Genomic DNA, 22,891 nt, shown 5'->3' with positions numbered 1-22,891 from the left:
ACCAAGGAATATAAATCCTTCCAAGCTTCTTAAAACATATCAGATTCTTCTCCAGAAAAATACAAATAATTTATAGTCTGGATGTATTTTTCAATCCCACATAAAAGCATTTTTCAATACTATGTGCCTTCATAAACCAAGACAAACAGGAGAACTTAGTGACACTGTTGAATGAAATCCTTACTGATAATATAAACAGTCAATTAACACGTATTTTGTATGCTATATAATTATATTCTGTATTATTACAATAAAGTAAGCTAGAGGAAAGAAAATGTTATGAAGCAAATCTTAAGGAAGAGAAAATACATTTCCAGTATGTACTGTAAAAAAATCTGCATGTAAGTGGACTGGAGCAGTTCAACCCTGTGCTGTTCAAGAGTCAACTATACTGAGTCAGAGTCTCCCAGAAGGTTTGGATGATTCAGGGGTGTTCCAAAATGTCCGCCTGGGGGCTTGACTGGAAATTTAACAGACCTTTACTGTTTGGGTTAACTTCATAGTTCCCCCTTGAAACTTCACAGTTGCGAAGGATGTGAAAGTAACCCAAAGGGGTCTTCCCTGACCTGAGATGCCCAGTAGCCACTGGGATATAAGGAGATAAAGCCCTCTGCTGAGCCAGGGGAAACATGAAATCTCCTTTCATCAGTTCTCCTACATCTGGCCTACTGTGTGAGATTCATAAAGATGATTCTGCATTCTGTCTTCATTATTCTGTTGATGGTACAGTACATTTGAACAAAGTGCTGCTCATATAATTCAAGACTGATTTTCTGTAACACTGACCAAAAATGGAGGGTATTTCTCTTTATTATTTGCCGTACCATGTAAACGTAACAATTGTGTAAACAATTTGATTTGGCTTGGTATCCATCTGGATAGGCTGGGTTAAACTCTGTAAGCCTTAAAGGTTCTATAACTTAGCACAATTAATCTGAAGCAGACTGGTTGGCCATCCACTATGTTGTGGATAAGCCATGCCAAGATTGCCAAGGCAGGAGAAAGGAGAGTTAAAGGGGTCATAAGTGAGTCTTAACTCACTCAGCCTGGAAATGACAAATGCCATAGTCCATTGACCAGAACTAGAAATATGGTTTTTGTTTGTTTGTTTAGGTATAATAAAATCTTTTATTCAGAAGTTTCTATTTAAATTGAAGTTAGTTAACATATGTGTTGGATTGGTTTCAGGAGTAGAATTTAGTGATTTATCACGTACATACAACACCCAGTGCTCATCACAACAAGGCCCTTCTTAATGCCCATCACCCATGTAGCCTATCCCACCATCCCCTTCAGCAACCCTCAGTTTGTTTTCTATAGTTGAGTCTCTTATGGTTTGCCCCTCTCTCTGTTTTTATCACATTTTATTTTTCCTTCCCTTCCCTTATGTGTATCTGTTTTGTTTCTTTAATTTCACATATAAGTGAAATCATATGGTATTTGTTTTTCTCTGACTAAGTCGACTTGTTTCACTTAGCATAATACCCTCTAGTTCCATCCACATCATTGCAAATGGCAAGATTTCATTCTCTTTGAGGTCTGAGTAATATTCCATTGTAAAAAAAATACCACATCTTCTTTATCCATTCACCAGTCGATGGACACTTGGGCTCTTTCCATAGTTTGGCTAATGTTGATAATATTGCTATAAACATCGGGGTGCATGGACTTCTTTGAATCTGTATTTTTGCATCCTTTCGGGAAATACCTAGTAGTGCAATTTCTGGGTTGTAAGGTAGTTCTATTTTTAACTTTTTGAGGTACCTCCATACTGTTTAGAAACATGGTTTTGAGTCACCTGGAGAAGAGGCTGGGAAAAGTCTGTAGAGGAGCACTTGAATATTTGATGAGCACTAATGGTATCTTTTATATACTCTGATGCTTGATACTTTGAAATTACTTAAAAAATTATAGGCAATTTTATATCATTTCAAGTTTTAAACATACAGGTAAAACTTTCATATTACTTTCTTCCAAATATGCTTAAAGTGTAACTATATGGTGTTGCACAGGCTATCATTTTAAGAAATCCATGAGCTCCCTATTAAAAACAACAGAACACTTGCTTAATAGTTGTGAGATTTGGGCAAGTCACTTATCTCTCTAAATCTGTGTCCCAATTGAAAATGGGTATGTTGTAAAAATTAGGGTAGAGATTATGTGTAAAACACTTGACATAGTGCCTAACACAAGGTAAGCATTCAATGAATATGAATTTTTCTCTTGTTGGTATTGTTGGTATTGCAGTGATTGACAGTAATATTGACTCCTCTTAAATCAACGGTATATCCATAATCATCAAGAAATAGTGTATTTTATGAGAATGAGCGATGTTTTGGCTAAGTTCTGGAAACAAAATATCTTCATCTTCTATATGTTCTTATCTTGGTAGACATGGGGAGTTTCAAAGGTCATGCCCTCCCTGGAACCTTCTTCATTATCATGGGTATTTGGTGGACCATCAAGTGCATTCTGAAGTATGCCTGCAAAAAGCACAAACGGACTTCCTACCTTGGCTCCAAAGCATTATTCCAACGAATAGAAATTTTTGAGGGAATTGTAATAATTGGCATGGCTATCACTGGTGAGTGGACCATTTCTGTGTTCTGTTTTCTCCTTTTGGGTATTTTTATATACAAAGAGGAAATTAAATATCAAATCAAGAAATTGCTAAAATGAATTTTTATTAAAAAATATCTCTGAACACATATTCTAATTGTAATTTCTATCTGATATCATTTGTTAGAAGGTGACACTTCATGTTTATACAAAGGCCTATTCCTTAATGAGTCAGTCATAGGTATTAACTTGCCTGCCTACTCAAGGCAAATTTCCTTTATTGAATTAGTTGGAACCTCTGATAATTTTATATCATTTACTCTGAAAGAGTAAACTTTGTCAGAAACCATTTTTTCAAAATGATGCTAGAATAATCAAGTTATTGTGGGAAAACCTCAGTCAGAGGTTGTTGCTGCTGGTGAGACTGTACAGAGGCGTCAGGCTGAAGAAGACCTTACTTTCAACACTCATCCTTTTTGTGTGATTCCTAAATTGAAAAGGGAAGTTAGGCCAGATGACTTCTAAGGCCTTTCATTGACTATAAGATTCTGTGGAAATTTTCTGTGGTTTTAGAATTCCACCGTAGCCTCTCCCTTGTGAAAGGCAGAACTCTCTCATTTGCCTTTGGATTTCTTCATGCTTTATTCATGGCAATACGTCTTTGCTATGGACACGAAATTACAGAACCACCATTTCCAAAAGAGAGGAATTGCCTTGCCAAATTCCGTAGATCGACACATAAGGCGGCATTTTAAAGGAAGTTTTACTGTTCCTGTAACTGACTAGATCACGCGCTATAACCTGTGTTTGCTCAGTTATCCCTAATTGGGGAAAAGCTGAACTCTAGTATTTTGATTCTGAATCAAGTACAACTCTCCACTTCCTGGCAGCTACCCAAAGACGCATGATGTGTCAGAAGGAAGTAATCAACCTTTGTAGGGTTTATCTAGTCATTAGATGAAAACGGGAACTAAGACCATCAGTGGAACTGATCAGAGGACTATGAAGAACTGAAATGATCAGCTCTGAAGATCTGAAATAACTAGCTGCTTTACTAAATTGGTTATCTTTAACTAAAAGTTGATCACCCAAACCCGTATTTGAACCTATAAAAGCAGCCTAAAGCACCAGTACTTAGCTGTTCGGGAACAGCCCAGAAAGAAGAATCAGCATCATTAGATTTGACTAAGCCATGTGAAGTTAATTCTGCATCTTCCTGCTTTCTTTGTGAAGTCATGGAGAGGGTTGCTAAAACTGTGATATGTTCTTTTGCAGGCATGCTTGGAGAGCAATTTATTACTGGAGGGCCCCACTTGGCCTTATATGACTATAAAGAGGGCCAGTGGGTTGAACTCCTGAGCTGGCATCATTTCACCATGTATTTCTTCTTTGGGCTGCTGGGTGTGGCAAATGTCTTATGTTTTATCATCAATTCACTTCCCACCTCCTTAACCAAGTTAATGTTGTCAAATGCCTTATTTGTGGAGGGTAAGTATAAGTGAGTATGTTCCTATACCTTTCGCTATCCTTGGACACGTGTCTAGCCCTGTACAATAATATTGCTTTGGTGTACTGGTGCTGCCTTGATCAATTGGGCCATCTGTTTGGGCCATGGTGAGGTAGTCAGACGTCCTCCTTAGGACGCCAAGGATTTTCCCTTTCTACTGACTCATACAGTACAACCAGACAAGCACCGACATTTGATGTGCTTGATTCACATTTCACATCATTCTTAAAGAACCACCTACCATGGTTATTTATCTCTAGGTTATCTTGGAGAGAATCATTATTTCCATTTTTAACAAGTGAAACTGAGCTCAAGGTAGTGAAGCATGAATGTCCTGAAACAAGGAGACCACTCACAGCAACCTACTAACCTGCTAACTAGCTTTTTTCATGTTGATATAGTGAAACTCCACCATTACCTGATAAGTAGGGTCAAAAAATCAGTCACTAAAAATAGGAGGTCCTATTTTTGAGAGACTAATGAAAAACACTTTTTGTTCAGTCGATGTCCCTGTTACTGTGTAGGGAAAACAGGTGTTCAGTCATTTGTTTTCATTTATTGTATTTGTAAGGAATTGATTGATTATAGAACTACAAAAGCCCCAATTTATCAGGAGATAGTCATTTCCTAACTGTCTACCTTCCTTCCCACATCTGAAGATAAGGACTTTTGCCAACCCCTCCCTGAGAACAAAGGCTAACTAAAAGTTGGGCATCAACAACCAACAGCAAGATTTTCAGTATCTCAGGGTGTTACCATTTTGAGTGAACATCCTTTCCTCCTCATCTACATGAAAAGGTCGAAGATAAAGCTGGAATCTGCTCATGGGATTAAAAACTATAGGTAGTTACTACTTCTGGGAGCTTCCAGAGCATCTTGTCATACCCATCAAAGTCCACTCTTATGATTTGTGTGTATATATATATATACATATTTGCTTACATATATACATATTTGCTTACTCCAATGGACCGAAATCCTTAAGGGGAGGATTTGTCTCATTCATCTGTGTATTCACCGTAACTCTTGGGTGTTACACTTACTATTCATCCTCCTGCACAGAAAATGCTTTGAAATATAGTTAGTCAAAAACATCATGGTATGTTAGACAAGAAAATAAAGGTTGAGACAGGGAAAAGGAGTGATAGATCTCTATCCTAAGAGGTAGTGATGACGGAACATCTGAGTGGCTCAGTCGCTTAAGTGTCTGCCTTCAGCTTAGGTCATGATCCCAGGACTGTGGGAGTTCTGCATTGGGCTCCTTGCTCAGCAGGAAGCCTGCTTCACCCCCTGCCTGTGCTCTCTCTCTCTCTGACAAATAAATAAATAAAGTCTTGAAAAAAAAAAAAAGAGGTAGTGATGACTCCAAAAATGCTAGAAGTTTCCATTATTGTAGGAAGCAGAGAGCACTTGATATTTTGGACAAATTGGTGTGTGTACGTGTGTGTGTGTGTGTGTGTGTGTGTAAAATTCTGTGGGGTGGGAGAGAGAGGGGGGGAGAGGGAGAGGGAGAGAGCGAGGGAGAGAAATGGTGGATGTCCCTTGGTTTCACTGAAAAAGAGAAACTATTTTTTCCCTCTCTATCAGCTTTTGTCATGTACAATCACACTCATGGCCGGGAAATGCTGGACATCTTTGTACACCAGCTGCTGGTCTTGGCCGTCTTTGTGGCAGGACTGATTGCCTTCTTGGAGCTCTTCATACGGACCAATATCACTGTGGAACTTCTTCGGACAAGCTGTATCCTGCTTCAGGGGAGCTGGTTCTGGCAGGTGAGTCGGGGCCTCCGGTGAATGTATCTGGTATCTCCATCGCACTCTCCTCTCTTTCATGGGGTATTTTGATCTAGAATCAGAGACTTCCTTCTGATGTGCTGCCTGTAGCGAGAACGTGGGTCTTGGAGAGGTGATGTTTCTTTGAGTAGCCCAGAAGCCCTGGTGGGAGTGCTGGCAGAGCCGCCGGGAAGGAAGTGGGGTGTGTTCATCTTCAGCACACACCGGAATATCCATAATGTAGGCCTTCTGAACCATTGCTTTTTGTGGGCAGCAGGTGCTAATAGTAAAGCAGTTTACAGCCTAATGAGTGATAAGCTTGAGAAACATATGAAAGGCAGGAAGGAGAGGAAATGATTACTTATTGAGAAACGATGATGTGCCAGCCACTCTACAGGACGATTACGTACATGTTGCTTCCTTTTGTCCTCACAGTGACTTGGAAGTTAGGTATTGTCATCCCAAATTTACGGACAGGACTCAGCGAGACCACATGACTATCCCAGATTCGTACAGTAATGAAACTAGGATCTAAATGTGGGTCTGTCTGACCCCAAGTCCCAGGCTCTTTCCATTTTACCCTGTTTATTACCTAACCGTGGCGTGTTGTCAAAAACATGTATTCCAATTAGTGAACTTATGTTTCATAGAGACCGGTAAATCATAATCTAATATGCTCATATAGATGTAAGGAAAGTCTGAGATGAACGGTGAACGGGGTTCAATAGGGGGTGACTTCTTCGAGGAGACGTTGCATCACCAGAAGGCAGGAACTTGGGATGAGGTTATTGCAGGGATTTGCAAACTAATTAGTGTTCCATTAATAATTAATGATCGATTAAGAATCTGAGGGAAGAAGCATGGGCTGTCAGAAGTGAGAATAGGTTGACCTAATGTTGTCCCTTTTGGCGGAGAAATAATGTTTTCATATTTTACCAAAAGCTTTTCTAGGAAAGCGCTATGAGGTTAAAAATCTTTGGGCATAAATCTGTGACTATTTAAAAAATCTTTTCCATCTATCAGTATGTCTAGACTAGTTTCTTTTTTTACCTGGTGGCCAGACTAAATAACGTTTGGAGGCTTGAAGAAAAATGAACATTTAATACCATTGCAAACACACACACTGGCAGGAAATGAAGGTTTAACTGTAGTACCTCTCCCCACCCTCAGATTCCTGCGAAACAAAAATGTCTAGAGACGTAGGTGAATTTATTTTGTTTTTATTTCGATGCTATGTGTGGTATATGAATGTTAATGGCCAAAACTCTGTCTTAAGCTGATATGACATTATGATGTGCTTTTCATCGTATTTTTTTTCTTCTCTACTTGTCCACAGGTGGTTAATACTAGTGCATAAACAATATGTACACAGATTAGCACACCTAGACTCTTGGAACCATAAATAAGGAGATGCAAAATGTATGAGGCAAATGTTCAGATTGGCCATTTTTTTATAACTCATAATAGGCAAACATAGAGGGAACTACACTCCCAACCTATAAAAATAGTTTCTTTCCCAAACCTCACTACAGTCAGATACGTTTTCTCAAAAACTGTCATGAGCACGCGATGAAGGAGCGCACTTGAGTTGTGTCTTTCCACAGTGTCAGCTGTATTCAATCATAAAGCCAAGTTAAATCACAATGATAAAGCAGGTTCAGGATTCCAGACTCAGTGACATTTCACCATGTGGTTAAACTTGGCTTCTTACGCAGCACCCAAAGCTAGACAGAAGACAAACAACACAACGAGCAAGATAACAGAAGGGTGTAGGAAGTTCACCATATAAACGCACTATCAGTCTGTGGGTGCGCAGTTAAGATAAGGTCTCGGTCTGGCCCGGGTCCGCTCTCTGCACTTAGTGCTTCTGATGTTCAAGCAGAGAAGGATCTCTGTTCTGTTTGGGGATCAGCTGGGCAGAGCCTTCCGCAGCAGTTGCCTTTTTTAAGTGGTCAGACATGAAGGGGGGTCAGCTATGAAAAGTTGGGCAGTTTGCTGCCAAAATGCTTCCCTTTTTAAAGGGAATTAATTGGTTTTGGGTAACTGCAGAACTCCTCTGGTTCTGCTCGTTATCAGTTCTGGGGTATCAGCTGATGCTTGTCCCTGCCATATCTCCTAGCTCCTGCTTGACATGAGAGACTCCATTTTGCTCTCTACAAAAACCTATCCCTACCATGCAATTTAAAAAAGAAAAAGATACCCTTCAGGCCCATTCAATCCATGAATCATGGCTTCTCTGAGACTCAGTGTGGGAAAATCAATCTTTCTTTTTATTTATTTGAGAGAGAGGAAGAGAGAGAGAGAGAGAGAATGTGTGAGTGGGGGGAAGGGGCAGGTGGAGAGGGAGTGGGAGAGAGAGAATCTCAAGCAGATTCCCCACTGAGCACAGAGCCCTAGAGGTGGGGGGGGTGGGATGGAAGGCTCAATCTCACAATCTTGAGATCACGACTTGAGCTGAAATCAAGAGTCGGATGCTTAACCGACTGAGCCACCCAGGTACGCCTGGGGGAGAATATTTCTAAAGCTCATTTTTGCACTTTGTCATTTCCAAGTTCCTTCCCATGATTGTCAGAGTTGAGGCAGAGACCATCAAGGGGGGAGGAAGATGCTTCTGCTGTCTTTGCTTCCCATTACTTTGAACAGTAACTTCTGCTGCATCACCCACCCCCACTAATTGCCCCGGGGACTCCTCCCATGACTTCCCAGATTGCTGAGCCCAAAGTAAAATGCAGCCTTGTCTTGCCTTTAACAAAGATAAAAGTTCATTCAAAGATGTCAAAAAGACCCAACTAAGCAGTAATGGTCTGAGGTCTGATACGGTAGATCAAACACTTGTTTAAGGCTAATAGTGTTGAAATAAGTGATTGGAGAATAAGACGTAAAACACGAGGAAATTCAAACTCTAACCTATGGGAAATGGGCCCCTGGCCAGTTCTAATCCACTATGACCTCACCTTAAGTTGATGACATCTGCAAAGACCTTATTTCCAAATAAGGTCAAATTCACAGGCACCAAGAGTTAGGACATCAACATATCCTTTTGGAGGCACACAATATAACCCACAACAACTCTAACCCTTACCTCTGGGAGCTGTAGCAAATCATTCCCCAAGCAGGGATAGATGGGTGGATGGCATTGGAAGGACATTGGTGGGACCAGTTGGTAGGAAATGGGGAGCTGGTCCACAGTTCATTACACTCAACTCTCCCTAAAAGATACCTACTTGACACAATTTCTTTGTCACCTTTCATGAGTTGCTGCAAAAGGAGAGCATGAGAAGAATGGGGATAATGATATCTTATTCTTGGGGTTATTATGAGAACTGAGAATTATTGTGAAGTTTATGTGCATGAATGAGGTTAAGATGCCCCACTCCTAGTGGTGCATGTACTGGGTGGTACAAACGGTAGTGCTCTTTCCAACTAAAGGGAATTCTTTAGAACGGGAAATGGGAACAAGTGATTAAGGCCCAAGTCGTTTTTTCCTAATTTACTCAGGTTATTTGAAATTTCAAACAGAAATGGAATTAACGTTTCACTCAATGCTGTGGACTAAATGCTTTTTTTTTTTGTTCTTGTAAGATTTTCATTTATTAGATGTGTGATCCCAGACAAATTATGAAACCACTCAATTTTCTTATCTGGATGATGAAGACAATAATACATTAAAATGAGATAATAATACATCATTTAAGGGCCATTGTAAGGAAAACTCCCAAGCACTGTAACTGACATATAGTTAGCCAATACATGGTGGACATTCATACAATTATCCATGTAATTATCTTGGTATTATACTTCATTTATTTCTAGAGACCTGACATATGTCCATCCCCCATGTCCCCATCCCCCCATTTGTCCATCATTTGTCCATCTCTCTCTCTCTCTCTCTCTCTCTCTCTCTCTCTATCATCTTGTTTTTTGTTAGGATAAAATTTCCATAACAGAATATACCGTTTTAGAGTATATAATTCAGTGCCATTTAAGTATATTCACAGTATTGTGCAACTATCACTGCTATTCAGTTCTGAAACATTTTCTTCACGCCAGAAGGAAACCCTGGAACCCTGAAGCAATCATTCTCTTTCACTCTCCACCTAGCCCCTGATAACCATTAATTTGCTTTTTGTTTCTATGAATTAACCTCTTCTGGATATTTCATGTAAACAGAATCATACAATATGTGACCTTTTGTGTCTGCCTTCTTTCCCTTAACATAATGTTTACAAGATTCATCTATGTTGTGCCACATAGTAGTGCATCCTGACTTTATGGTTCAATATCCCATTGTATCGATATACCACATTTTGTTTATTCATCATCAGTTGACAGACATTTGGGTTGTTTTCAACTTTTGACTATTGTTAATAATGCTGCTATGAACATTTGTTTACGAGTTTTTGTTTGAATACTTGTTTTTAGTTCTTTTGGGTATATACTTAGGAATGGCATTGCCAGATCATGTGATAATTAATGCTGCATTTGAGTTTTTGAGAAACTGTCCAGTTGTTTTCCACAGTGACTGCACCATTTTATATTCCTACCAGCAATTTGCAAGGATTCCAATTTCTCCATATTCTTACTAACACTTGTTATTTATTATTTTTACATCCTAGTGGGTATGAAGTGGTATCTTCTTGTGGTTTTGATTTGCATTTCTCTAATAAGTAACAATGTTCATCATCTTTTCATGAGTTTATTTACCATTTGTATACCTTCTTTGGAGGAATGTCTCTTCAACTCCTTTGTTCATTTAAAAATATTTATTTTTTTGTCTTTTAGTTGTTGAGTTTTAGGAGGTCTTTATACATTCTAGGTATTAATTCCTTACCAGATATATGACACAGCAGTACTTTATCCCATGCTGTGAGCTCCCTTTTTCTTGATAGTGTCCTTTGATGTACGAAAGGTTTTAATTTTGTTGAAGTCCAATTTATCTATTTTTTTCTTTGATTAATTGTACTTTTGGTGTAGTATCTAAGAGGTCATCCCCAATCCCAGGGCATGAAGCTTTCCCTCTATGTTTTCTTTTAAGAGTATTATGGTTTTAGTTTTATATTTAGTCTTTGATTTGTTTTGAGTTAATTTTTGTATGGGGTGTGAGGTAAGGGTCCAAATCCATTCTTTTGCATGTGGATATCCAGTTGTCCCAGCACCATTTGCTGAAGAGACTACTATTTACCCATTGAATGGCCTTGGCACTCTTGTCAAAAATGAACTTTCTACAAACATATAGATTTATTTCTGGACTCTCAATTCTATTTCATCAATCCACATTTCTATCATTATGTCAATACCACACTATTTTAATTACTGCAGTTTTTGTAGTAATTTTTGAAATCAGTAAGCTTGTGTCTTATAACTTTGTTTTTATTTTTTGAGGTTGTTTTGGCTATTCTGGGTTCCTGGTAATTCCATATGATTTTGAGGATCAGTTTTCCATTTCTGTAAAAAAAGACCATGGGTTTTTTTTGTTTTTTGTTTTTACAATGATTCATCAGTTGCATATATCACACAGTGCTCATCACATCACGTGCCCTCTGAGGGTTGTGGAAGGGGAGGTTGGTAGGGGGTGGGGTAACTGGGTGATGACCATTGGGATTTTGATAGAGATTGCACTGAATTTGTAGATTGCTTTGGGTGTTATTGCCGTCTTAACAATATTAAATCACCCAGTCCATGAACATGAGATGTATTTCCATTTATTTAGGTCTTTGATTTCTTTCAACAATGCTTTGTAGTTTTCAGTGTACAAGTCTTGAACCTCCTTGATGAAATATATTCCTAAGTATTTCAATTTTTTCAATGCTATTGTAAGTAACATTGTTTTCTTAATTTAATTTTTGGGTTGTTCATTGCACGTGTATAGAAATACAACTGAATTTGTGTGTTGATTTTGTGTCCTGCAAGTATGCTGAATTCATTTATTATCTCTAATAGTTTTTTTTGTGTGTGTATATTCTTTAGGGTTTTCTATATATAAGATTATGTCATCTGTGAATATAGATATTTTCATTTCTTCCTTTAGAATCTGGATGCCCTTTATTTTACTTGACTAATTTTTGGCTAGAAATTCCTAGTATAATGTTGAATTGAAGTGGTGAACCCTCCTCTTATTGCTGATCTTAGGGGAAGAGCTCTCAGTCTTTGATCGTTGAATATAATGTTAGCTGTGAGCATTTATTTATTTTAAAACCTCTTTATACTCTAATTTTGAAATAACTGGGTGAGACTGCACAACTTAGAAACATGGTACATTCCCTGAAAGTCCACTAATCCACAGAGATGATTACTATTCATATTTTGAAAATTGCTCTTTTTTTTTTAATGATTTTATTTATTTATTTGACAGACAGCCAGTGAGAGAGGGAACACAGGCAGGGGGCGTGGGAAAGGAAGAAGCAGGCTCCCATCAGAGGAGCCTGATGTGGGGCTTGATCCCAGGACTCTGGGATCACGCCCTGAGCTAAAGGCAGATGCTTAACAACTGAGCCACCCAGGTGCCCCGAAAATTGTTCTTTAAATGTCCTTAACATTTTTTTTTTCAAAAATATGGCCTGGTAGATTCTATCTGTATCACTAAAGCAGGCAATAAGACCTGATGTCTTATCTGTATCATCTCAGATAATTGGAGTTACCTTAGTTAAGATTAATCTTAGAACCAAACATTTTGAAATGTACTATCTTTGGGAATGCGGCTGATTATTTTAACATGTGCTTTTTGTTTTTAAATTACAGATTGGTTTTGTCCTTTATCCCCCCAGTGGAGGTCCTGCATGGGATGCAATGGATCATGACAACATTATGTTTCTTACCATATGCTTTTGTTGGCATTATGCATTAAACCTTATCATCATCGGAATGATTTATGCCTTTGTCGCTTGGTAAGTTAGTGATTTTTTTCTTCATGTAAGTTCTATTTCCTGGTATATGATCATCAAGACTTGAAAGTATTGAACTTTAAATTCAAAGGCAGACTTCATTCCTTTGTATTCCACAAGACAGGGTAATGTAGTAGAAAATTATCTGCAAACCCAGGAAGTCCTCCTTGAAAGAATAAATGCTTGTTTAAAGTTAGACTCACTCAACTGTGTCTCAGACCTATGTGTCACCCTTCAACACACTTTTCTGTGCCATCATATCTTTGTATATGCTGTCTCCTTTTCCAGATTGTCCTCTCCATACCTGCAGTGAGCCTTCTACTTGCCCACATGTACATCAGTCATAGCAATTCACAAGCTTGGTGTCATTTTTTTGACCAACATTTATGTCTCCCATTAAATTTAAGTACATGATTAATTTGACATTTGCTCTAGTATTTCTAAAAGTAAGATTCAGTTGAAAATCATGTTTTTAGACCCCAATACAATGTTTCACAATGGATGAAGAGCAATATAACAGATTGATAAAACACATATTTCTAGCTCTGCTACCTATCAGCTGTATGACTTTGAGCAAATTATGTAACCACATTAAGTCTCAGTTTTATTGTTTACAAAATGGACATAATAATAGTACCTGAATGAGATGTGTATTTAAATTGTTTCGGACATAATAAGGGCACAGTGGAGGTTCTTCTTCTTGTTGTTCTTGTTCTTTTTGTTATTTTTCTTGTTCTCCTCCTCCTCCTTCTTCTGTATCACAAAATGCATAAGGTATAGGCCCTAAGGGGGAGAGATAGACAATTTAAATACAGGGCAATAGGTGGAAATAGTAGAACAAAGCACTATTGGAGCCCAGAGGAGGCTTCCTCGCAGGTGAGAATTAAGTTTCAGGTTGAAGGATGAAAAGGTATAGAAAGAGCTGAACATGGTGTCTGTCTTTAAGGTAGCTAATACCAAAACACAGTGGGTCTGGCTGGTCCCAACTACTAGGCATGCAGGCTCCACACTTAATTCTTCAGACTTCAGCACTGACCTAAATGTTCTATATCTGCGGTCTTCATTTGGGTGGCCATGAGCTATTTGACTATGTGGTTGTTGAGCACTTGACATGTGCCTAGTGCCACATTAATTTTAATTAATTTAGATATCTGTATATCCATAGCGACTACCATATTGGGCAGTATACATCTAGTAGGTTCTCTAGATTCCTAAAATGTGGTAGATGTTTCTAGGCCCAATGGGGTCTCAACCTCTTCAAAAACTAGCATTCTACTCTTCTCTCCCAGGTCACCTCTCTTGCTTTGTGCTTCTTTGAGCTTCACTGCTGATGCAGCTTTGGTGCTGGGTCTCTAAGTAAGAGAACCATTTCCTTGTCTAGCTCCAGATGTCTCTGCTAGGCTTTGGGTCAGCTTACTTTGATCTTCTAGAGGTCTAAGTGCTTCTAGAGGTCTAAGTGCTTTGGGTACTGGGAGATTCTAGCTTCTCGTTGACTGATTTCTATTAGTCCTATTTAATTCCTCCAAAGCATGCACATGGCTGTTAAGATTGGCTCTGCCATTGAGTGAAATTTGGCTTCTTCCTCTGTTGTTCTAGGCTGACATCTGGGCCTCATCTCCTTAAGGGCTGGGCAGCCTCCAAGAATAATGGCAACATTCAAGGAGCCTCTCTGGCTCATGTCAGCTCCCTTCCAGTGCCAAAAGAAGACTACTGTCTCTTCCTGTTTCAAAAAGCTTCTGACCTCTCTTAACCACTTACAGTTTTCTAGAAACCAGAAAGTCCATGTTGAATTTTTCAGCCTTTACCTTTTTGACCACTCAGTCCCCTTACCTGGCATATCCAAATTAAATGCCCATCTCTTCTGTGAAAACTTCTGTGACAATTCTAGCCCTCATCTCCCTTCATGAGTTTGTATAGGACTTTAGTCACTACTACCCATTTTAACAACTGCGATCTATCTTTACTCAGTTCACATCAGCCTTATCTGCTAGCTACATTGTACCACCTTGAAGAAAATACCCTTTTCATATTTTGCACAGGTCTTGGCATGCCGTCAAACATATAGCAGGTACTCAATAAACACATTTACTGTTTTAATAGATCTGCTTCAGAGTTACATGAATATGGGCTTTATTTGTTTGGAAATCATGTTTCACATGCTTTTCAGTCTTGCTCTCATAGTGCTCTTGGAAATATAAGAACAAGAGCTCACGTTGTGAGGTATGTTGATATAAACTTAAGCAATAACTTAAAAAATATCATGAAGATCCAGTAACTTTCAGTGAGGTCACATGGCTGGCTAATTCAGTTCTATAATCATAAGGAGTTTTGACAATCTGTTTTTTCAGGGTTTGATTGGAATAGTTTGTAATTCAGTCACCAGTGATGGATTTTCAGGACATTATATTGGAATTTGTTTGACAAAGTGCAAAGATCACCATGGAAACAGAACTGGGTTATGGAACTACAACCAGCCAAATCTCAGAAAAATGAAGTTGTACTTCCCAGCTTTCCAGAATAATAGTTCAAAGATTGCCTCATTCAGCCCCATAACTTTCCAGAATAATGGTTCAAAGATTACCTCATTCAGCCCCATACCTACAGTTCTGAAATGACAACTCATAGGAGAGACTTATATGTTTGGAAATTTTATTAGATGCTCTGTATTTCCTATTTAAACACCACTATTCATAGAACTATTTCAAAAGCCCCTCTCTATGGGTAGAGAAATATGCCCACTTTCAGGTTGGTTCCCTAAGCAATAATTCAGGTAACTCATTTCGAAGAACAAAATAGAAATGACCAAATTCCAGGAATATGATGGTTTGCCTTCTGGAAGTTTGATTTCCAGATAGACTCTGAAAGTACACCCAGAGTCTCAGTTCTGCTCTTTCTCTTACTAATCGAAGAAAACTTATGGGAGCAAAACCTCAGACACATCCTAACCTTAGTATTCTGGACTAACATCATTCCGGGAACTAGCAACTATTTGCACTTCCTCTTTATCATTCCAGCATTTAATCTGTCTTCAGTGCCCACTGATGCATGTGCCAATACTGAGGATGGCAGGGGGCAGAGAGCCTGAACATGCCTCAGCGTGGTAGCTTGTAACAACAGCAGACACAACCCAGAAAGGAAGAGTGGGAAACAGGAAAAGTCGCTAGGGTCTCTGCTAACAATTAATTTGTAATAAGTAGCCATGTATTTGTTTTATTTTCCACAGAGCCATCAGGAATGAATCTAATTAATGGACAGTTAATCCATTTTATTTACCATGTATTGAGGTTATGCAATGTAGAGATACCTGTGTGAATCTAAAAAATGACACAAACACTGTCCCAACATTTAACTTATTTAAAGAAATTAGTCCTTCATGAGAAGAGTGCCTTGAAGAGCTGAGGACATTGGGAGCAACATCAGTAGTCAATTAAGAATCAAGGCAAATTATTTTGATTGGTCTCCTTGATCTTGATGAGGCAATGGTTGTTATTGATACTACTCAGTTGTATATTGAAGGAGTTAATGCTGAGTTGAAAGTGATGTAGCCAGATGTGGACTTGATGCAAAAGTTCTCGGCTGAGCTTGGTTTCATCTGGGCTTGCTGCAGACCAGAGATTCTTTTGTTTGTTTTAGAAATGATCAAAGCTATGCATAATTAGGCATTTTCTGATGCCTAATTAAATAATCATGTTATACATTTAAAAACTGTGTTACATCTGTTTACTTACACCCTGCTTTAATCCACAAAAAGTTTTCAGGTAGCTCCAAAACCAAATAAAAGTGACTTCCTTTTTTGGATTGCCTCTCCCATTTGCACAGATAATTTGGAGTTTGTTGTATTATAGATACACATTGTTCTGAGTTTTTATTAAACGGCGTAACATGAGTTGCCTTTCATTCTCCTCAGGTTGGTTAAATCTCGACTTCAGAGGTTCTGCCCCTCAGAAGTTGGACTCCTGAAAAATGCTGAACGAGAACAAGAATCTGAAGAAGAGATGTGATTTTGATGGGCATTTAGTCTTTCTGGATGAGACTCTCTTTTTTGGGTTATTTTTGTTTATGGTTTTATTTTTTTGAACTTTTGCTTGGAGAACAGGCGGCTGAGGATGATTCTTGGTATATTGTTTGTATTTCCAATTTGGTTAAAGTATTTGAATTCAAATATTTTATTTTTAGGTTTGTAAGTACTTTGGGTGATAAATGCATTTTGCACATCAGTCATGGTATTTGGGGCCTAGAGCGACTATTCCCAGATCATCTAAAGTTAACATCCATGCTAAGAAAAATGTTTTATTTGCCTTATAGATATGCTCAAGCTTCCTGGGCTTACTACCACTGTAACTCATGAAACATGGAATTACACTTGTTTCTGTTGTTGCTGCAATGAGAAATAAATGAATGCAGGAACCTTGGTACAGACACCGCAACACCTCAAGTCTTTTTTTTTTTTTTTGGTACATTCTCATTGTTTTCTTTCTTTTTTTAATTTAAATTCAATTAGTTAACATATAATACATTGGTTTCAGATGTAGAGTTCAATAACTCATCAGTTGCATATAACACCCTGTGCTCATCACATCACATGCCCTCCTTAATGCCCATCATCCAGTTACCCCCACCTGCCTCCCCTCCAGCAACCCTCAGTTTGTTACCTATAGTTCAGAGTCTCTCGTGGTTTGTCTTCCTCTGTGACGACTTCTCATTCAGTTTTCCCCTCCCTTCCCCTATGATCCTCTGTGCTGTTTTTAGCAGCAATGTCCACGATAGCCAAACTGTGGAAAGAGCTGAGATGTCCATCAACAGATGAATAGATAAAGAAAATGTGGTATATATACACAATGGAATATTACTCAGCCATCAGAAAGGATGAATACTTACCATTTATGTCAATGTGGATGGAACTGGAGGGTATTATGCTGAGCGAAGTAAGTCAATCAGAGAAAGACAATTATCATATGGTTTCACCCATATGTTTCTTTAATTCAACTGCACCTCACCCTTGCATCATGAAGAAGGAGCAGTGTGACAAACTCCTTTTTGTGAGACATCGCCTTCTGTAGTACCTGAGTTGTCCCCTGAGAAAAGCCAGCCAGCAGTCATCCTGAGTTGTGCAGTCTTTTTTTTTTTTTTTTCAAAGACTTTATTCATTTGACAGAGATAGAGACAGCCAGCGAGAGAGGGAACACAAGCAGGGGGAGTGGGAGAGGAAGAAGCAGGCTCATAGCAGAGGAGCCTGATATGGGGCTCGATCCCATAACGCCGGGATCACGTCCCGAGCCGAAGGCAGACGCCTAACCGCTGTGCCACCCAGGCGCCCCTGTGCAGTCTTTTAGAGAAGACAGAGAAATGATCCCTAGGACACATGGATGCAAAGCCATGAGGAATTGGGAAGGGGGAGTTATGATGTTATCTCTAAAGTAAAAAGTCATCACTACACCATAGCATGGCCTCCATACTGTCCCCTCTGCTGAAATAGTGGAGGGGTTAAAATAAGGAAGAGTATTTTATGGATTACCTGTGTAAAAAGTCAGAGCTCTTACTTGTCTTGCACTAAGTAGCCCTTAGTGGAGAGTCAGGAGATCTTATTTCTAATTCTGTCTCTACAATTAACCAGCCTCTAGGACTTTAGCAATCACCATGTCCTCTCTAAAGTAAGGGAATTGAACTGGATGAGGCACTTTCTGGCTGTCACGTCTTATGAATCTAGAATCTCTGAGAGAAAGTGAAGCCAACGACAGCTGATTTAATACAATGTTAGTCAGAAAGGCCAGTCCCTGCCATGATAGCAAAGGTAAGGAAGGCTTTCAGAATCCTTGAGGGCTGATTGAATATAGAAGACAGGAAGGACCCTCATGGGCAGCTGGAGGTGAAATGTGGGCAATTAAATCCTGAAGCTCCATGGCATTCTAGAAGCACTGACAAATCTGGAAGTCTGTCCCAGTCTGGTATTATCACAGTGATACTGGAGAGGGAGGAGGTGAGTAGATTCTTTAGGCCAAAGAACTGGACACGTTCATTTTTTTTAACTTAAGGGTCGGAAAGAACTGATGTGGGTGCCTAAACACTTATTTTGAATAATACGATAAACCTGAGTACACTTCTGGTGTATGAAATGCCCACATGCATGTGGTGTCAGCGTGTGATTATGGCATTCTGTTCCATGCATGTCCTATATCTTTTCTAGTCCAGTAAGCTTCTATAACTGGCAAGTTTGTGTTTCACACACATGCCATTCATGAAGATGGCATTGCTGGTATGTAGGCCTGAGTGGGGACTCTCAGAACAATGAGCCAAAGCCAGAGTAAGGTTGGAACTTTGAAAACTGATGTAAGTGTGAATATTCCAGCAGTCTTTATGAGAGAGCAGAAACATCCTTTCCTCCAGTCTCTGGACCAAAAGAATGCAAGAGAGATACAGCTCAGTGAGTTCTCAGCGGGGGAATATTTGGTTCGGTCTAAGGCCACAGTCTGGGGCTATCTACCTCTAGTCCCTGAAATGAACAATACATTTGAACACCATTGTTGTAACTTTATGGAAGCCTTCACCAAGGAAGGAGTGGGAGGGGGTAACCTTCCTTATTTATATTTGTATTTTATCTCAACCCTTCCAAAATCTTGGGGTCTCAATTCCTGAGCCTTTGTCAAACTTCCTTTGTGGGTATCTCATGCTTCATTTGCCATAAACAAAGTAAAGAAACTCTTTTACATAACTCAGCCCAGTATCAACATTGGCTCTTGATGTGACACTAACTCCTCAGTGATCTCTGTAACTTCCACTCTCCTTTGCTTGAGAAATGCACAGTGCAGCTTCTGGCTACATTACCTTTCAGCTCATTGTTGAAATAGGAGGTGGGGTGTGATGTACTCCTCCTCATTTTATCACTCCAGGGCTCGTTAATGGAGATGATATTGGTTGTGTTTGGGATGTGGATTCATAAGGTGGTGCAGGAGTCACTGGGGACTAAGAACAATGAAAATAAAAGCTGAGAAGTGAAGAATTCTCCCCAAGTTCAAGGAGTCAGTAGATAAAAAAAACCATGAAAGAAAGGTTTGTAGACATGGAGAATAGATCCAGAAATTCTATATTCTGTCTAATGCGAATGAATTCCAGATAGAGGAGGTTGAGAGAATCGAGGACAAACTTAGAATAAAAGAATTTCCCCCATGTAAATGGCAATGAGGGGAGATTTTTGCTTTAAGCTTAAGGAGGGACTTCAAGAGATGTGCGGTGATGAGAGTGACTGGGTTTCTGGGCTAAACCAGTGAAAATGGGAAAACTTAATCCTTTTTATATTTTAAGTTCAATTTATAAATATTATTATTCTATTTTTGAGTCTTGTAAGTTTAAACACGCGATTTTAAGAAGACTTTGATGTTAGGGCACAATTTTACATTTAGATAATTAGATTTCCCTTTAAACATCTTAAACTGTAGTTATGAATTAAATATTTTTAATATTCTTCTTAAGAAGGAAACTTCAATTAACTGACAAATCTTCCCAAGTTAAGTTATTCTTGCAAATCTAATGTATTAAACTTATAAATGTGGTGAAACATAAGTGTCCTTTTTAAGAAAAAAATTTTTGGGGGGGAAAGGGAGAGGCAAAGGGAAAGAGAGAGAGAATCCTAAGCAGATTCCACATCCAGTGCGGAGCCTGATTCAGGGTTCAATATCATGACCCTGAGATCATGACCTGAGCTGAAATCAAGAGTTGGGGGCCCAACTGACTGAGCCACCCAGGGGCCCCAAAGCATAACTGTTCTTTAATTTTCTGCTACAGTGTGTAAACTTAGTGAAAATCACAAGCCTAAATCTGTTACTCAATTAAACATTTATAAATTAGACCTGCAAGACTAATCAGCATAGACAAAATTATTTTCAAAATTATAAATACCTAAAATGCTACACAAGTATAATTTCTTAACACAAAAATCTCATTATGAGTTTGATTCTCTTAAACATTACTGTACTTAATTCTAAGCCTTTCCACGATAAACTAGGCTTACTGTTAAGGAAGTGATTTATTTATGATAGGCAGCATTGGGAAATACCTAGTCCGCTCCTTGAGCTCTTGGACCCAGATACTGAATGGAACAGGATTCTTGACAGTGACCCTAACGGCACATGCTGAATACTGTTATTTATGGTCACTCTATCAGACTCTCCACACAAGCTGTCTCCCAGACTTTTAAAGCACAGGGAAGGCACCATCCTGAGCTGGAGTCATACTTAAAATTATCTGTCTTTTCCACCTACTCATGGAAATCTGCCGCAGTTGCCCAGGCTGTCATGCCACTTGATGGAATTTCATTATTCTTTAGCTCTAAAGATATTTAAATATATTTCCTTCTGAGTATAAAGACTTCTGAACTTGACGTTATCCTGCACTTTTTTTTCCCATATATTTCCTATTGGGTAAGACTCCTCAATTTTTACAGATATTGAGGTGATAGTCTAATGAATTCTAGGTCACTTTCTTTTAAAGATAATTCCAACTAACAGCTGAGGTTAGATGCCAGTATTTCTTTGCCTTCACTGCTTTAAAGCTGGGAGAACATTGTTCAGTGTGTGTATGTGTTTTGGGAGGGACTGCTATGACTAACGTGAAATGTTAGAAGTGAGAAGGCACCTCTTACCTGGTCACCCTCATGATCTTGGGCTGTTCTGCCTGTTTTCCAAATGTCCTAAGGGAGGATACGGAGTTCAAGTAAGAAGCTTGGGGTGGAATGCAAATAATCCCTATTTGAGGATTTGTGTCTGAAGCTAAAATACATACAGGTTCCAAAACATATAGACATAAGCTCACCCGAGTATGCAAGGGGCCTAGCAATTTAAAATGGAACTCTGTCTTCTGACGAGAAACCGCCCCGGATTCCTTTGTCTCTCAGATCAGGTCTAAATTAATTAGCGTCATGTTGAAATAAAATCATTTCACTTGAACGTAATTCACTATGTAGTTATGCTGTCAGACTGTCCAACAAAACCCTTGGGCCAGTCAGGCTGACTTGTTTTCTGTTCCCCCAAATACGTTTAATTTCCGAATCTATGTTGTATCAACTACCCTACCTCCCCAGCTCCTTGCATTCTGACCTCTGGAGATTCTTTAAGGCTCAGTTCAAAACCTTTCTTTGCTACTGCTTCATCCCACTCTTCTCTGCTTGTGAACTCACACAGCACTAAGTACAGAGTGACATCGGATCATAGTCCATCCAGTCCTGTAGTTATCTTTTTTCTTTTAAAGATTTTATTTATTTGAAAGAGAAAGAGAGAGCACAAGCAGACAGAGCAGCAGAGGGAGAAGCAGGCTCTTCGCCAAGCAGGGAGCCTGATGTGGGGCTCGATCCCAGGTCCCTGGGATCATGACCTGAGCCGAAGGCAGACGCTTAACTGACCAAGCCACCCAGGCGTCCCAGCTGTAGTTCTCTTTATACATGAATTCTTCCTTCTTAGTATTTTACAATCCCCTAAAGACAATCATACTTCTTTTTTTGTGTGTTTAAAAACATAGACATTTATTATTATAAAATCAACTGGTTTTATAAAAAGCATTATATTTAAAGATGATTTAATACACATGCATGTTAAAATAAATATAAATTATGATTCTTTTGAGTGCAAACAAGTGGTTACCCAAAGGAGAAATAAGACCTCCTTAATAGTTCTAATAAAACCTACCCCTGAAAAGTTAGAAGGTCTTACACGAAAGTATTTATATTGTGTTCTTCTACTGCTCCTCATGCTTGCTTTTAAAGAATCAGAATTTAAACAGAATATGAAAAAATCAATTATAAATAAATATAAAAATATACCTGTATAAGATTTTTATTGAAGACATGATTATCATTGTATAAATGCCTACATGTGAGATTATAAATAAAGTAAAATGTTGAAGGACTGTGTTTTCTCAATTTTAGAGAAGGGGAATTTTCTGAAGACAAATATTTGAAGTTAAAGTACAAGGACTTCACTAATTTCACACACTGGTATCATCAACAGATTGTGATGAAACGGAAACCGCTCTTTTTAAGACAAAAATGCTGTCTAATAGGAAAAGCACAAATTGGGCTTTCTGAATCACAAAAGTTCTGAAACAGAAAGGTAAAGTGACAAAAAAAAAAAAACCCAACAATGTGAAATTAAGAAAAGTAAAAGTTGTATTTTGGGGTTTCTTTT

General features: G+C 38.8%; 1 protein-coding gene across 1 annotated transcript in view; it reads left to right on the top strand.

Annotated features, from left to right (window-relative positions):
• The window catches only part of TMEM45A (transmembrane protein 45A), a 65,802-nt gene extending 47,940 nt beyond the window's left edge, over positions 1-17,862 (top strand). Inside the window, exons 2-6 of the mRNA XM_045785351.2 lie at positions 2,393-2,584; positions 3,835-4,047; positions 5,654-5,838; positions 12,577-12,722; positions 16,627-17,862. Coding sequence (XP_045641307.1) covers positions 2,395-2,584; positions 3,835-4,047; positions 5,654-5,838; positions 12,577-12,722; positions 16,627-16,720 — 828 coding nt within the window. The 5' untranslated portion in view covers positions 2,393-2,394 and the 3' untranslated portion in view covers positions 16,721-17,862. The remainder of the gene's footprint in view (positions 1-2,392; positions 2,585-3,834; positions 4,048-5,653; positions 5,839-12,576; positions 12,723-16,626) is intronic.
• Positions 17,863-22,891: the final 5,029 nt, after the last annotated feature.

The sequence above is a fragment of the Ursus americanus genome, chromosome 4, assembly GCF_024610735.1.
Source record: "Ursus americanus isolate L20-20 chromosome 4, mUrsAme1.1.p, whole genome shotgun sequence".
Classification (NCBI taxonomy): domain Eukaryota; kingdom Metazoa; phylum Chordata; class Mammalia; order Carnivora; family Ursidae; genus Ursus; species Ursus americanus.
The sequence above is the reverse complement of the archived record's forward strand: the minus strand, read 5'-3'. Positions and strand labels throughout refer to the sequence as shown.